Source organism: Galleria mellonella, unplaced genomic scaffold (assembly GCF_026898425.1).
Source record: "Galleria mellonella isolate WM207_F2 unplaced genomic scaffold, CSIRO_AGI_GalMel_v1 utg33, whole genome shotgun sequence".
NCBI lineage: Eukaryota > Metazoa > Arthropoda > Insecta > Lepidoptera > Pyralidae > Galleria > Galleria mellonella.
The window spans coordinates 4,281,703-4,298,744 of record NW_026442079.1 but is presented as its reverse complement, the minus strand read 5'-3'; the positions used below and the strand labels follow the sequence as shown (position 1 = coordinate 4,298,744).

Below are 17,042 nucleotides of genomic sequence, written 5' to 3'. Positions count from 1 at the left end.
GTGTTAAAGGTAAAATAAAGGTAGCAAAACAGAAGGTCAAACAAATTAATCGTGGGGAGCGCGCCCATTGTTTACTTTGTAATTACATAGGCAAAACATAGTGAAAGTCGTGCAAATTTGTGATTGGGTAAAAATAAAAAAGTCATATTGATACGGAGAAAAATATCTGATATTAGGGAAAATATTTAAAATAATAACTGGTAACCCAGGTGACTGACAGAATGACTTTTAATAAAGGTGAATTCCAGACAAATTATCATATTGAAGACTAGGCAGCATAGTCTCCGACCTTAGCCTGTTCCACAACGGAACAACATACTAAAAAAAATAATTAAATAAAGGTGAATGTGGCTAGGGTGGGGGGTACAAATTGATTTTATTTTTTATTGGCGTCTTGTTATTAGTTGCTTCGCTTGTTTTGGGGTGTTTTTCTGCGAGACCAAGCTATCTTTATTTGTGATAAATTTTTACTTTATGATAAATTTTTCATGTTTGTAATTGTTAATAGATTTGTTGTAATTGTTAAGTGTTTCAATTCTTATCAAAGTTGCCTAAGTGCCAAACTAATTCACCCGCACATTCACAATTCTAATTCTAGGTAAGCACTTGTATATTTTTCTGTAGGTACTTAGTAGTTTTGCTTTTACATGCACGTTGTTGTTGTTAGTTTACTTACAACTTAAAAGTTTTTGTTCAAGGTTGAGTCAAGATCAGTTTCTATTTAACTAGAAAGAAATCTGATTAAATAATTATTTAATATTTCCTATATTGATTGGTACTTCTGCTTTTCAAAATCAGATTCGTGAAGATTCGAAACTTTGAAGCAAGCATGGCGGCCTGCAAAAATATAATAGATAAAAAATTTATATTAAATAATGGAGTAGAAATGCCAGCTATTGGATGTAAGTAATTTTCTCTTTACGTACGAATAAATGGGACATAGAATAAAATTCTTCACTATGTGGTTTTTAGTGGATGATAATGGAATGGTAACCCCACCCGCGCTATCGGTATACACCGGCGGGGCACCAGTGAAGGATGATAGATGAGGATGAAGTAGGTCAGTTAGCCCATCATGACGAATTCAACAAGAATTGTTCACGATGGTTTCCAGGGGGAACCACGTGGAGGTCGACCTAATAAGGCGTATTGCTGGCAATGGGGCTGTCAAACTCCATTGCTAACAATCCCTTTCCCCCCTCACTATGTGGTTGGGCTGGGCACCGACAATCAATGGGGAAGAAAGGTTCTTGAGTGTTGACTCTGTACAGGCATACGTAGTGTAGGATGACTTGCACTAGATAGAGATATTACGTCAAATGTATTACAGAAGTCATTGGATATAGATGGCTTAAAATTTTTCCTTATGGCAGTTTATCGAGGAGATCTATGTTTAGCAATTGACAGTACTGTATAATTAGCAGCTGATATGATGATAATATTCTTATAAATGTAATTTGATGTTGAAAATAGTTTTGGATCAATAATAATATATATTACTCCATATATTCATACACACACACACACACACACACACACACACACACACACACACACACACACACACACACACACCCTACTTACACATATATAGTAATTATTAATATTTCATCATTATTACTCATAGAATGCTTAAATAACAAAAAAAAAACATGGATGTACTCATAAATTATTCTAAATGAAACACATTGTAAATTTGATGTTCTGTCTAACAATACTTAGTCTCTGTTTAAAATAATATTATGTTATAATATAAATTAATTTATTAATATTTGTCATAAATCAATACTTTATGTGGTTCCTAAGATGACTGGCAAATAATATTTCACATTGGGTGGGTAAACTGTAATCATAATTGTAACTGAATAATATGATGCTACCCACATTTAACAATGTTGCATCAAAAGTAAATTGAACATTGCAAATGAGTGTATTTATGTTTTCGATTGTACTGTCTTTTATGAATACTTATGTTAAGTCAAAGGAAGTTTTTAACTAACCACTGAGATACAGGCTCAGCCTAGTTCGGTGGCTAGTAGATGTAACTAGGTGTAATTTGTTATTCAATAAAGAATTAAAAAAAATTGTCATTCAATTTTTATTACACTTTACAATTAATTACAGTGGGGACTTATCGTATCAGAGGAGAAGAACCTGTAATTAAAGCAGTAGATTTTGCCTTGGCTGCTGGATATCGCATGTTTGGTAAGTTCTCTTTTTCATAAGGGCCCCTTATATGTGGCTCTTACGATTTTTACAAATGCTAAATTGCTTTAATAGTGTTTTTTAAAAATTATATTTTCTATTTAGGTAGTTGTGATTAATGTTAGCAAAGCTAAAAGTGAATTCAAACTCTAGAAAATAATCAAATAATTATCATAATAGGGCTTTAAAACTTCTTTTTTTTTACTTTTTAAGGGCTTTCCCTTCTTCAATCTTTGTAGGATAGCTTTAACAGTTATCAATTAGATTGACTAATCATAGAAACAATGTTAATTTAGAGTCTTGACTATTACTACTATATAGTAGCTATTGAAGAGCTAAGAGTTTAACTTAGGAGAATAAGCATTTATATTAGTATCAGCATAATATGAAAAATCAACTTAAAATTTTTTGGCTATACAATGCTTATTGTCTTAATTCTACACAAAATATTGTATTGCATGATAATGTCATATAATTATCGTAATTTAAGAATCTGATAGTGTAATATTAGCAATTATTGTAATTTTGTGTAATTAAAAAATGTATAAATAAGAATCACAGAGGAAAAATATATAAAAAAACATATAAGGTGTGGCTATTAATTAAAGAGACTGACACTGCTATAGAAGTGATATACATGCAACAAACATTAGCAACTGAAATCTATTTATAGTAAAACCTTCTCTTCTTAATGTACTGCCTCTTGCTCCTATAAAGTATGTCAGAAAAATGTAACTGTAACAATGAAATCTTGTGTAGTTTAACATGAAATTTGATAAAATCACTACCAAAGTTTATAATTTATTGAACAAAGTGTATGGTAATGAACTTTTATCGTGAGCACATGTTTTTGATTAGTTTAAGCATTTTGTAAGAACCACAAGAACACATATATTGTACATGCCAATATGGTAGAATGTGGAATAATGGACCTGTAAAAAATATTTTCATTTAATGTATGTACCCATATTCGTGCAATTAATGATTTGAATTTGAATTTAGCAAGATGGCTGAAAGGGATATCTCCAATGAGAATATTGAAACCCGAGTCACCTTCCACATCAAAAAAGAATGACAATATAAATAATAATATGTAATCAGTTTTAATCTGTCAGTTAAATATTAGTGCAGTTGCTGAAACTTTACTAATTGATAAAGAAACCATATTGCAAACTTTACAATTTTAATTCTTATGTTTGAATAACAAGAAACTTGCAAGTACCGTCCAGTGCTAGACCATCCTATTTATTTACCGGATCTTGCGCCGTCTGACTTTTATCTGTTACTTAAGGTAAAACTTGCATTAAAAAGAACAAGATTTGAGCCCCTTGAAGCTGTGAAAGAGAAAAAGTTATGAGTTCTAAAGGAGCTGACAGAGGAAGACTTTCAGAACTGTTTTTAACAATGCGAGATTCGAATGGAGTATTTTATTTATTTATTTAAGGAACACCAACAGCATTTTGCATTATAACATATAGTATTGTAGGGATAGAGGAGGGTTATATATTGAAGGTGATGCTATATAAATATGTAATAAATAAAAATATTTTACAGTGTCAGTTCACTTATTTAATAGACACACGGTCATATTTTAAAAAGTCAGTTACATTTGTATTCAATTTTTTTTGTAAAACAATTTTGAATGTTTTATTGTTTATCTATTTTTCAAAAAAAATATAATTTGTTTTATTAGCAAATTTAATAAAAATCTATTATTTACAGATACCGCTGCAGTTTATGGTAATGAGAGTTATTTAAAAAATGCATTCCGCTTATTACTACCAAAATATGGTCTTGAGAGAGAGGATATTTTTATTACAACTAAACTTTGTATGTATTTTTGTTTTTGTTTTATAATAATTTATTTAAAAAATTATTATGTATCTGTTTAAAAATAATACTTTCCTTTTCCCAGCCCCATCTGATCATGGGAGTCGACCAATCACTACTAGAGCTTACAGGCAGTCATTGGAGAACCTAGGCGTAGACTATGTAGACTTATATTTAGTTCATTTTCCTGGCACTGCTAGAACTTCCTCGGATGACACAATTAATATTAAAATACGTGATCAGACTTGGGCTGGATTGGTTTCACTTTATCGACAGGGTTATATAAGGGCTATTGGTGTATCAAATTATACCGTAAGGCATCTTCAGCAATTACTCTCTTCTAATCATGGCGTGATTCCAACTGTTAATCAGGTATGTCAGTTTTACTGTCTTATGTTTTTGAGTTTTAAATATATTATCAGAGGAAAATAAATCTTCAAGGTTCTTGGGTTCAATTGTTCATTGAAACATTATAAATAATATTTAAAAGAAGTTTTTGTAAAAGCTTTCAATTTATCAATTTATTAGGTAGCTTGTGTTAGCTTACTTCATAACTCTTATCAGTTGTGAACTATTTGGAAGATTCTTTTTTTTATTTAATATATATATCCTGTATACAACAGTGAAGGATTTTGCAGGTTGAATGGCATCCTTACTACCATCAAAGTGAACTTCTGGAATATTGTAAGAAGAATAATATTGTTGTTCAAGCTTACTGCTCATTAGGCGGTACTTCCGCTGCTAATATGAGTTTAATGAACGATCCGTTGGTGAACAATATTGCAATAAAGCTAGGTGTTACTTGTGCTCAAATACTTTTAAAATGGGCACTACAACAAGGAGTCGCTGTGATACCAAAATCGACTAATTTTGAGCGCATGAAGGAAAATACGGCCCTTAATTTCACTATACCAAATGGGGATCTCGAAGCTCTTAATGCATTAGGAGAACGCAACACTAAATATGCTTGGGATCCTAGTATTGTATCTTAAGTCTTCTCTTTTATATTAATACATTTTGCAATTGTATCAGTTTCATTACCGATAATATTGGTAAAGTATGGCTATAGACAGGGTCATTAAAACAATGATATGTCGGTGCTTAACAATTGTAGTATTTATAAAAAAAAAACTCATTAATCAGTCCGAAGTTAACTCAAAATATGATTGTGATGTATTATTAGGTTAGATATATTACCTATGTCGTAAATGTGATGTGATGTAAAGTTTTCCATCAGAATGATTCTTTATACGATACGATATGTTAATTATAATTTAGTACTTAATTATTTAGGAATGTTGTCACATATTAAGTAACTTCAGACTTATATTATATAAGACTTGATTGTTATTTTTATTGTGATTAACTAATTATTAAGTTACAAAAATACTCTATAAATCATTTTTGTTGATAAATACAATATAATTGTGTTATTGTTTAGTTGTATAAAAAATATTGTAATATATAACTCGACAGATTCTATAGTATATCCTATTTTGGTGTTACCTGAAGTCATTGTTTAATTTTAAACAATGAAATAAATATATGTATTGATTGCATATTTACATATGATTAGTTACTACCATTTAAAAAAGTTACATTAAATGTAAATGATAAAATATTTGTATTTTTTTTTATTAAATATACTTTTCATTTATCCGTCTGGTGGGATTAATACCACTTACACACCAATTACACTAATTAATCTTGTGGTGCCATAGTAAGAATATATGTCAAGTAACAACACATGAAATAAAATCCTATATTTACAAATCCATCTAGGTCTATGTGTTAACTATAAAGTAATAAGATAATCTTTGTAAATAAAATTATAACTAGAAAAATGAATATGAAGGTACTTAATAAGATCAGTACATGTCAAAATAAGAAATTTCTTGGTCTGTCTGTATGTTTGTTCCGGCATAATCCAAAAACTATTGTACTGAATTAGATATGCTTTTCATAGTTGTCATAGTTGTTCCTGAAAGTTTAACTTAAAATCATACTGGATTTTAAGTTACGCTATGTCAGGGCATATAGTATTATATTATCTGTGGCTATGTTTAATTTGGATACGCCATCTAAAAGTGGCCTATTTAATTAGTTTTTCTACATCTGAAATTCACGCGTACAAAGTACAAAAAGCTAACTATAGCTATATACTTATTACTATAAATCTAAAAAACGTTTTGTACAGTAAAATAACTGCAATAAAAGTAAGCAATAAAGACCTGTGAGCATTAATATGTGCACTAGCTTACTACGCAATTTATTTATTTGCTACTAAGCAATTTATAGAAATTTGTTATTCAAATTGTTCCGATTAAGAACCGTATTAGGGTCTTTATGCATATGCGAATGTGCATTGTGAATACTACCACAAACATTACTAAAACTGAAACTAACGTTTTACCTACAGGTTCAAAGAGAAATATACTTGCAATGTATTGAGTTGTACTGGTGGACTTTCTATGAACACTGAACCCAGACTTGTGCTCACATATTGAGCTATTGCAAACACCAACTTTTCTTCTCTTAAACATTTAATGATCATAAGTTTCTCGAAACTTGTTAATCGTTCGTTCCAGTCTATTTTTGGCGATGCCTTCTCTCGTTTATTTACATGAATATCCTGGAAATACAGTGTAGTTATATATATGCTCAGCTTATAATGCATATTTTTATTTATATACATAGGAACTTGTGTAGTGGAATTTTTTTCTACATGCTCTAGCGATTTTATTTACCTATTAATTAAATTCTATGGCTTCGATCGTGGTCTTCTCGCGATGTAGAATTGAATTAAAAATAATTTCTTAAATCCAATGGAAATCCATTGGTCCGGCATAGAATGGGCCACCCTTTTTTCCCCTGAGTTTCGTAAGAGGCAACTAAGGGATTTTAATGGTTAAGGAATGGGCAGCTACGTCCCTTTTAAAACACCATCAAAGACTACTGCGATTGTCAACTCGGCTTCCAAGCATGGCAACTACTGGTAAACCACCTGAGGGGGTCCAATGTTCAGCAGTGGAACTGTTGACGGCTGATATGGAATGGTATGAATGGTAATCTTAAAGATTAACGCGTTTAAACAAACAAAATTTTCAGTTTTTTATACGAATCAATGTTATTTCATATTTATTTTTACCTCGTATTAATATTATAGTGGTGCAATGATATGCAAAAATGTGCTTATTTTACTGTCATGAACAAATAAATCTAGTCACTTTGTATGATATGTAAATGCCAAGCGAATTATATTTATAATCCAATAGAGTTTTATCAGTAATTGTTTGAAAATTAATAAGATTTTTTGTAGTTATCAAAAATGTAGACACCTATGTAGTGTGTATGTATAGACATATATACATAAGTACATACATAAATACATAACAAAGACATATATTAGTTATATTCAATCTATTGAAATTGATATGCAATTTTTCAATCGACTTCAAAAAGGAGGAGGTTGTATTTTTTGAATTTTTATCTTTGTTACCTCATAACTCCGCCAGTTGTAAAGATTTAGAAAACTCCGTTTAGTCTGAAAGGATATACTTACACTTTGGCCCAAAGAAATTTTATCAAAATCGATTCAATAGCTTAGTTTTTAAAACTGAAACTGATTTGCGATTGTAGTCGGGTTTTTTTGTGGGAACAATTACTTTTTATTATTTTATAGGCATTGAATTTTGTTATCGATTTTTCCCATAACTTACCACGCTAAATGAGCCCAGGGTAATAGGTATTTTCTTCAGACAGTCATCGACAAGCCCCGCAAAGTGTGGATCCGTCTCATTTAAATGATAAGCAGCTAACCACATTTGATCTGTTAATGTTTCTATCGAGGGTTTTTTCGGCGGAACCTGATTTTAAAACAAATAATGTTATCAAAGCGAATAATACCTATATTTAGAAAAACAATTCTGCTCATTAATATTATAATTAATATCCAAATGTCAATTGTATAATTGCAAATTGATAGTAAATATTTTTATTTATTCGAATGGAAAGTTTATATCTGAAAGAAAAATGGGACTTTTGAAAGTACATATAGGAATTTCCACAGAGCTGAAAAATTTGGGTTACAAAATATCAAACTATAGATACGAACAAGTTTCGTTCCGGCAGGCCCTCGCAGTATAAAGTTCCATTGGTCGTATTCCACCAAGCCGATATTAAGGTAAACAGCCATGTTTAGCAGGAAACTGAACACAAGTTTGTGCCGCTCGAAGAGACCTCGCGATACATTTCTATACACCGACAGAGTTATCTCGCGAAGTAGGATCTCTAGTCTCGTCTCCAGTACATCACATTTTTCGCTTTTCTCTATTACCAAATTAAATACCTGTTAACATTTTTAGAAAATTTATTTATATAATCTATTGGTATGTAAATATGTCTGACGGGTAACAAAGTAAGAACGAAGTAAGACAACAAATTACCCTGCTCATTTCGTTCCCAAGATTATTATTAGAAATGATTAAGAGAACAAAACGCAGTACTATAATACAAGAGAGGTAAAGCTTGAAATGTATGTTAAGCCTGGTTAACATGTTAATTTAGTCGCACGTTATGCAGAAAGAAAAATAAGAATTAGAAATTATTGTTTTGAAAGTATTGTTTATTTAATTTCTAAAAGTATATTTATTATTGATAGTAATGAAAATTAGACTTGTAATATTTACTGGTTATGCGGCCGGGATATCAAGCATATATCTATGTCAGATGGTTTTATCCGCATTGGTATGCGGTGTTAACGACATTGTGTACAGCTGTCCATAGAACTTCTCAATCTCACTCAAAATCTCAGATGTGGCGGAAATTATATCACCGATGTTGATCTTCAGCTTTGTCAGTTGACTTCGCCCAATAACCAAATCTCTGGCGAACACTTTGGAGCTTTGATTCACCTCTTTTGCTTGTTCAGTACATACAGTATTGAACTGGCGTATGTCACGCTATATACGTTCGGAGATTTGCCCATTAAGCTGCCTTTATTCTAAAGTAGACGTTGAGAATGGGACTACAGTTCTCGCCGTTTTCTCCAAATATATTATATTATTTACCTGATTGAAATACTTTAGTGAAAACTGATACATAGGGTCTATGTCCGCTAATTGGGCCACTGCAAAATAAAGTACTGCGCCACGCGTAGCTACTGTTCGATATTTTTCCCGGGCTGCTGATATGCTAATCTCAGTCGCTTCGGTTTCCTCCAATCGGGCGTTGATGATTTCTGAAGTTTCCTATAATTATACAGAGAAGGTAATGGCCAGATTGGGATATTTAGAGACAATAATCCATCAATTTGTTTTTCATTGTGCCTATAAGTCTATATGTACTCGTAGTACTTCATTTTTGAATATATTATTTAATATTATTATTAATTTTAGTCTAAAAATTGCTGTTTTCTTGGAAAAGATTTAATACCAAAGCGATGTTTGATTTCATTTTAATAGTACAAAGGAATTCATATGATGCGACTTTGTTTGTCCGTCTGTCTGTCTGCTTATCCTGTCTTCCGTCTGTCGCATTGCTATGTCTCAGCAACCACAAAATCTGTAAATTTGGAATTTAGAATAGTTTTACATATTCGCCAGCATATATCGCAATGAAAATAATTGAAATTATATTTTTATTTGTTTTGCCTAAGCGGAGCCTAAACGGACACTCAGAATTGCAAAATTGACATATTAGTCTAAGTGGGATATTAAACGAAAGGGAATTTAATTGTACATTTCAAAACAGATTTTTATTTATTTTTGTTTGATAGTTTTTTAGTTATGATTAAAAACGTGAAAACTCCAAAAACAAAGTTATGCGACCCAGTTTTTAACCACAATAATTTCTTATGTTGGGCTTTAACATAAGAAATTACGAATTGTAGTATCAATAATATTAACTTTTATGTTAGGTATGTATTTCTTATGAGGAATGGAATAAATATCTTTTTTTTTATATTTATGTATAGAACCCTCGCCGTATAAGTTCAACACGTACCTGACCGGTTTTTTATCTACAGAGATACCGTACAGAATAGGCAATAAATAATTCCTAACTCACCTTACTCTCATTAAGCGTTTCAATGAGCTCTTCGTCGTCAAGTATATTCCCAGAGGAGGCATTCAATAGTCTTAAGATCTTGTCTTCTATCTCGAGTAATGTTGCCTTGTCAGTATTGATGCGTACGATCAACTCTGTGCGCAACAATTCCAAATCGGGTCTTTCTAATAGCACCACGTCACTAATTCGGGAACAGTCATAACTCAATAAGTAAAAATTAAAAAAAAAAAAAACTTTAAGTACAGCTTTATAATTTTAATTAATCAACATTATAAACTGTAAAAGTGAGTCAAGTGAGATTAATGGAGTTTATTATTGTTTTTTAATAATTTTATATATGGTTTTAGTAACCGTGACACTATACCATAATATAACACTATTGTCTTTCATGCATTTATAATGTATTTCCAAATATCACAATTACTAGCTCAAAAATAATGAAACTTAAAAACTTTTCATTCTTTATTGTATGCGGTTGGTATGTTGCATTCGAAGATATGGCCCTGGGTTTGATTCCTGTTTAGGCTAATTTGAGAAACGATCTTTTCTGAATTGGCTCCGGGTGTTGTGGGTGTGCCCCCATTTTATGAAGAGGAATAGTTTTTTGCTACTTGACGGCCCAAATGACAAAATATGGTAACCGTCACCTATGGACAGGATTAGAAGTATTAAGGTAATTTCTGTGAGGCCTATGACAATTATAAATGCTTTTTTTTTAAACTACGGTTATATATTTTCCTGAGATTTTTTATTATTCTTATATTTTTTCTTTTATTCCCTGTAATTTCACTGCCATGCTTTAAACTTTAAACGTAATAATTAGTTTAATTGAATGTACATGGTTATCTAATTTATGTACTAACGCTAATAGTTGATCTTCTAGACCAGATAAAGTGACAGTGAAGTTGACCAGTGTGACTTGTATGCATATTTCGGGCAGGTAGTGAGGATTCGCTAGTTTAGTTGTCAAGTACAGACGGAAGTTTGTGTCATATTCGATGTCGCTGTCGCCCAAGTGAATGAGTAAACGGCCAGCCTGACAATAACGAAAATTCAATAAACATTTAAATTGACATGATTTATGCATTTATAAAAGACGTAATTTGTGATAATTCTATTTGGAGCATTGACGTGAATTAGTATAAATGAGCACATGAATTTTTACACTCCTCTCTACTATTCTGTAAAGTTAACTCAAATTACCTACACTTGTGGGATCTACAAATGTATTTCGAGTGAATTAGCAAGTGGTATTCTACGTAATGCAATATAGTGGCATTCAATAAAAATCTACATAAAGTCGAATTTAAATAATTGTAACTGTAAATTGATATCTCGACTTTATAAGGCTACCATAAGCGACATTAGGCGTAAGTGACGTGAGTATTTGCCCACGTCCTCGAGGTTTGAATAGCTTCGCGCTTTGGGGATTTCTGATTTAGAATACTAACTTTAAATAAAAAAAAAAATGTTTTTGCAATACTAAAGGGCCTCAGGCAATACATACATACGATGTATTTAGCCCATGTCCAATCACTGAATACCATCATTAGGTACGCACTTTAGTGTCCTAAACGAAGTTCATTTCACTTGTCATTATCAAAGTTTACAGAATATGAAAAGTCTATGAAGTAAAAATTTTGCTGAGTGAAATTGAAAATGAAAACTTTTGTAAAAGAAAATATAAAATTTTGAAGTATAGCATTGTTGAACTAAATAATTATTAGTATATTAGTCATAAACTTTCAAGTTAACTATATTGTTTTACTTTCCTTATTAAATTAAATTATCAATTTCTACACCATAGAAAACGGTATCGCGCATTAGTAATAATAATTTTAAATTTACAATGTACCAATAAAATTATACAATGTCTTACGAAATAATCAAGTAATCCCGCATGAAAGCTACCTGTAGGAACGTTTGTTTAAGTAGCACAGGAGAAAGTGTAGCCTCGAGCGTCTCGCCCAAGTCTTCGATGAGCATAGGCCATCCAAGTCGAATGCAGTTCTCTAACACGCGCAAGTACGAGGGGTCATTCAATTTAGTTATTTGCAGTCCGTTTTCGCGTTCCATAGTTTTTATCCATCTATTTGCCTGTGAAAGTAGAAAAAAGTAAACTTTTAGTTTACTCAATATTTATATCAAAAAGTTAACTAAAAATTTTAAATATTAGTGATATTATAGACAAAACATTTATAACAAAATGTTTAACATTTTGTTTTCTTTAGTGAGATTTATCTTAATGTTTTCTAATTAAAACTTAAATGAATTTAAATTATACTCACTTGCTCTTGCGGATCTATGGTAAGAGGCCACCTTCCCGCGCGTGTCACTAATATCCCATTCTCTGTTGAGACGGCATCCCGTGGTAAACCTTGCGAATTCCATGTACGCACCGTATATGAATCCACCATTATTGATATTAAGCTGTCGAAAATGATTCGATCATAGTCTTAAGAGTAGGTACTTTAACAGTTTTTGTCATTTTATATATTATTATATTTTGTGGCCATATATCAGACAATATTATCATCAAGACTGTTTCATTGCGCTTTCTTAAATATCGCAAATAGGATATGAACTGATATGGATAAAATTTGTAGTTTAAATATATTTAGAATGGTATGAAGCTAATAGCTCTCCTGCTCATTTCTTGTCTAAAATGTATATTATGATGAAAAAGTAAGAATACAATGTCACCATTTATTTACAACAATTATATAATAGAGTAAAGCAATATAGATACTTCCTTTGTATCAGTAGGTACAAAGGGAAAAAAACTCGAAATAAAACTTATACTAAGCTGCCTAACCAATATATTTTTATGGGGAGGAACACGAGCTTTATAGGTAAAATGATATTATTGGGTTTTTGTTATGGTAATGCCAATGCATGACGAATGCAATGGGCGTTACAGTAGGCAGATTGTGTTACCGTTATTGTTTTCTTAATGGTCACGTCTTGAGCCATTTGCTTGTGTTTGTTATTTCCATTCTATTAATAATATGCGAAAGCTTGTACGGATGGATGTTTGTTCCTTTTTCACGTAAAGACTACTGAATGGATTTGAATGAATTTTGGTACACGGGTAGGTTATATCCTTGTAAATTAGCACACAGGATATTTCATGTACTGATTCACGAGAAACCACGGGATTAATTCATCTATAATAATAAGTCTGTTTTGTTTTATAATCGTGTGTTACAAACTCGAATGTATCCGAAGAAGGGATCTCGAGTTCCCTGCACTGCTTTATCCACTTCTCTACCAATTCACGTCTATAGTGCGAAGGAAAAGCGCCGAAATACGCAATACATCCAGATGCGACGATGATGTCGCCAGTTGTGCAGTGCAACTGGTGTGTCGCCGTCTGTATTAGAGCATGTATTCAATTTATCATTCTTAGTTATTGAAAACGTGATAAATATACGATAAAAAATAATAATAAGCTTATTTTAAACAACGATGCATACCAAAAAAACGCAATTATACAGCTCCTTAAAAGAAATTAAATAATAAAATTATGAAATCGATTAGTGTAAGCTAAATTTTTACCGTCTAAACTAAAATATTATAGTGACGAAATTTTATTATTTAGGAATGTGTATATCATTCCCAAGATAATCCAAAATAATAAAAAGTTGTTATTTAATCTCCGGACCAGGTTATCAAGCGGTATGTTCGCCATACATGTTATTTGCATACGTTATGTATAAACTATTTGTTGCAATATTGATACAGATGATCAATTTTATTTCGTAAGTTATCGTTGAAAAATTATTATTTGAGAACAAATTAGACATGCACGGGTAAAATTAAATACTGAAATATTTAAATTATTCTATCAATATTTTTTTCCTGATTTATTTACAATTGATTTTATGTAGGATTTACGATACCTTAACACTTAGTTCCCATCGCGTTTTCTCATCAGCCAACGCTTGTGTCAATTTCCCCGCGCGAGACAGTCGCGCCGCTGCTAGGTCTACATCCGCCTGGAGTTTTATGCGTTCCTCTTCCACCACCTTTAAATTTACAAATTTCTCTACGTGTATTATTTACCCAAAACAATAGGCACTTTTATTTAGTATAGACTGAAAGCAGATTTGTTTGTTACATTCTGAGATTAGAGACTAAGTAGGCAAAACAAATTCCTCAGGAATGGTAACGCATGAGGAAAATTATGAGCATCATAGTACCTATATAGACGACGGTTACACTTTCCATTAGGTGGACCGTTAGGTTGATTGCCTTAATAAGTATAAAAAATATTCTTATTTAATATTTAGGATGAAGAAGGATTAGAATGCCCTTCTATCTTAGTCACATTAAGTAATAAATTAATTGTCGTAGCTTTGTAATTTTTTTATTAAAAACTATAGTTATGAAGCAGATAATCTTTACAGTTATGAAATTTAAGTGACCAAAATGTTCTAGTGTGTTATTTACACATTTTTATGCCTTTGTTAATTGTTACCTCTAAAAAGTTTAAGCTACATAGTGGTTACCCTTAATTCATCCAACATTTTGGCGAGTTGCGCTTCAATAGTTTCCACTTCCTTTTGTTTTGCTTTCAGTACTGCCATTACACTCTTTAAGACAGCCGCCGCTTCTTTATGCCTGGTCATAGTTCAAATGACTGTTAATTAAATCAGAAGATCTCAAATTTTTGACATTATTTTTTTTTTATTTATTAGTAAGCCTAATGAACCCGAATTTACTCAAAGTACTTACGCTTATATCACAGATAGCCTATACAAAGCTACGACTTTGTGTAAAAATGTTGTATATATCGGCTCATAATTGATTAATTCTGTATAAAAGCTATATAATGCTGATTAAGAAGTGCAATAAATGCTAAATATAACAAGTGCTGTGGTTATTTATGGATGGGTAATTTTGGTAAATACTTACGCCAATATTTTTGGTTCGACCACCCGGAATACCTTCGCATACATATCAATAGCTTGAACCCAGAGTACCATAGAGCGACATACCTATACAGAAAATAATATATGTATAATCTGTTATGGATATCTTGTAAAGTGATGATACAGCAAATATTTGTGATTAGAAACTATCATTTCATCAAAAAACAATTGTATATCACCATATAATGTTCGAGCCGCATATCCAATTAGCTATTATTCCTAAGAATCGATTAAGACCTCACTCATAGATATTAAATTATGATCGACAACGTAACTGCACTGTCTTCACGTCTTAATTTTTAACCCTAAATTAGGCTCATAATTTACTCTCAATAAATTTTAATAAAAATCAATCAACTAATAATAATTTAATAATAATTTTATACTGTTAATATATGTCTAGCGAAAAAATAAATTTAGAGCTTATTTATAGCCATTTTTTTAATGGGTGTAAATGGAATTATAACCCCGCTTGCGCTATCTGTATACGCTGGCCAGGCACCACTGATAGATGATAGGTGAAGATGAAGGCAGATCAGTTGGCTCATCATAAAGAATTTGACAAGAATTAATCACGATGGTTTTCAGGGGAACCGCGTGGAGGTCGACCTAATACGATATATTGCTAGCAATGGGGTAGTTATTAACCATTACTAATAATACCTTTCCCCCTAACTTACCTAATTGTACTTATTCTATATTGTACAGTTGGAGTTCTGTTTTAAAAGCATTCTCACCTTAGATACTTTAACCACAGTTTCGGGGTTAAAGTCTTTGTGAGTGAGATAGACTTTGATTTTCTTCAACGTAGTATCCGGAATATGATCTTTGTCGTATTCTTCTAGATTACGAATGAAATTCACGTCCGCCAACAATTTTTTCGTGGAATCCCAGTCAGGTCTAAAACAATAAAATCATTACATAAAATATTATGTAACCGTGTATATGGAACACGCGACTTCTTATGTAATCGAATAAATATTATTTGTGTAAAATATTTTTTATAATACTTGGAGTAGTAAATAAGCTGACGGTGCATCTGATAGAAAGTGGTAATCGTTGCCTATAACTGAACATCAGCAAATATTTAGCGAAACATAAACATGGCGACGGTGTGAGAATATAATGTATTATCATTCTTTAATTTCCGAAGGATATTAAGAATAGGAAAAGACAATATGTCTTGTTACTTACTTAGCACCGAGCAGGATGCAAACTGGTTCCATAACAAAGCGCACAAGTGCTGGTGGTTTCTGGAATGCTTTCAATTCGTTTATGTCGGCTTTGTTAAGAGCCTTCAGTGCATTCTGCGCTGCCTCCATCGCTGGCATGGCTAATGCGAGATCAGCTTTCGCTTCGTCGGCAATTGATTTTACTTCTTCTGCTTTTACCTAGTAAATTATAAGACTTTTTTTTATTGATTATCAAGTCTTTTAAGATTACCAGTGCGAGACGAGAAGCTGCGACGTAAGCATTATACTTACTCTGAATACTTCTTAATGAAATCAAAACAATTATCGGAAACGACAAACATTGTTAGATTCAATAAATTCTCGTTTTCCAGTCAAAAATTTTTATTAGAATTTCGCGATTTATTTATATTTTACGAGCCTATTTAGTTGAAGGGTTTTCGACTTTTGTTATTATAATGTAATAAACATATTGACTGTCTACTTATAATATACTGTAAGAGATTTGGTATAAATATACACTGAAAATTCATTTAGCTTCTATCTTGACTCGACCGAGATTTTACTTCAGGACCTTATTTATGCAAAACAACTTGTGCACTATTGCGCCATGGAGGACATAGTATGAATATACTACTCTTATACATAGTTGAAATTTATAAAAACTTATATTTGGAGCATAGCATTATATGGGTGTGAAACATGGACAATGATGCAGAAGGAAAGAAAGATGCTTGAGGCATTCGAAATGTGGACATGGAAGAGAATGGAAAGGATAAGCTGGACGGAAAAACTAACGAACGAGGAAGTCCTGAAA

General features: G+C 31.7%; 2 protein-coding genes across 3 annotated transcripts in view; one reads left to right on the top strand and one right to left on the bottom strand.

The window, feature by feature from the left end:
- LOC113517760 (dynein axonemal heavy chain 6) overlaps positions 1-17,042 on the bottom strand; it is a 67,025-nt gene that overhangs the window by 9,109 nt on the left and 40,874 nt on the right. Inside the window, exons 45-58 of the mRNA XM_026902507.3 lie at positions 16,230-16,426; positions 15,773-15,935; positions 15,019-15,101; positions 14,613-14,724; positions 14,004-14,129; positions 13,314-13,474; positions 12,390-12,531; positions 12,013-12,198; positions 10,965-11,137; positions 10,102-10,282; positions 9,105-9,284; positions 8,150-8,383; positions 7,755-7,901; positions 6,477-6,667 (exon numbers count right to left, since the gene is read on the bottom strand). Coding sequence (XP_026758308.2) covers positions 6,477-6,667; positions 7,755-7,901; positions 8,150-8,383; positions 9,105-9,284; positions 10,102-10,282; positions 10,965-11,137; positions 12,013-12,198; positions 12,390-12,531; positions 13,314-13,474; positions 14,004-14,129; positions 14,613-14,724; positions 15,019-15,101; positions 15,773-15,935; positions 16,230-16,426 — 2,276 coding nt within the window. The remainder of the gene's footprint in view (positions 1-6,476; positions 6,668-7,754; positions 7,902-8,149; positions 8,384-9,104; positions 9,285-10,101; positions 10,283-10,964; positions 11,138-12,012; positions 12,199-12,389; positions 12,532-13,313; positions 13,475-14,003; positions 14,130-14,612; positions 14,725-15,018; positions 15,102-15,772; positions 15,936-16,229; positions 16,427-17,042) is intronic.
- LOC113516909 (uncharacterized oxidoreductase YtbE-like) lies at positions 316-5,627 on the top strand. 2 transcript variants are annotated; one of them, XM_026901416.3, is made up of 6 exons: positions 316-598; positions 699-902; positions 2,125-2,205; positions 3,928-4,035; positions 4,121-4,407; positions 4,674-5,627. In XM_026901416.3, exons 2-6 carry the CDS (start codon positions 830-832, stop codon positions 5,025-5,027), a joined length of 903 nt encoding a protein of 300 aa, XP_026757217.2. In that variant the 5' UTR covers positions 316-598; positions 699-829; the 3' UTR covers positions 5,028-5,627. The 2 variants fall into 2 exon arrangements, with proteins under 2 accessions (XP_026757217.2, XP_026757208.2); XM_026901407.3 differs by having other exon boundaries at positions 320-598; positions 799-902; positions 4,674-5,626.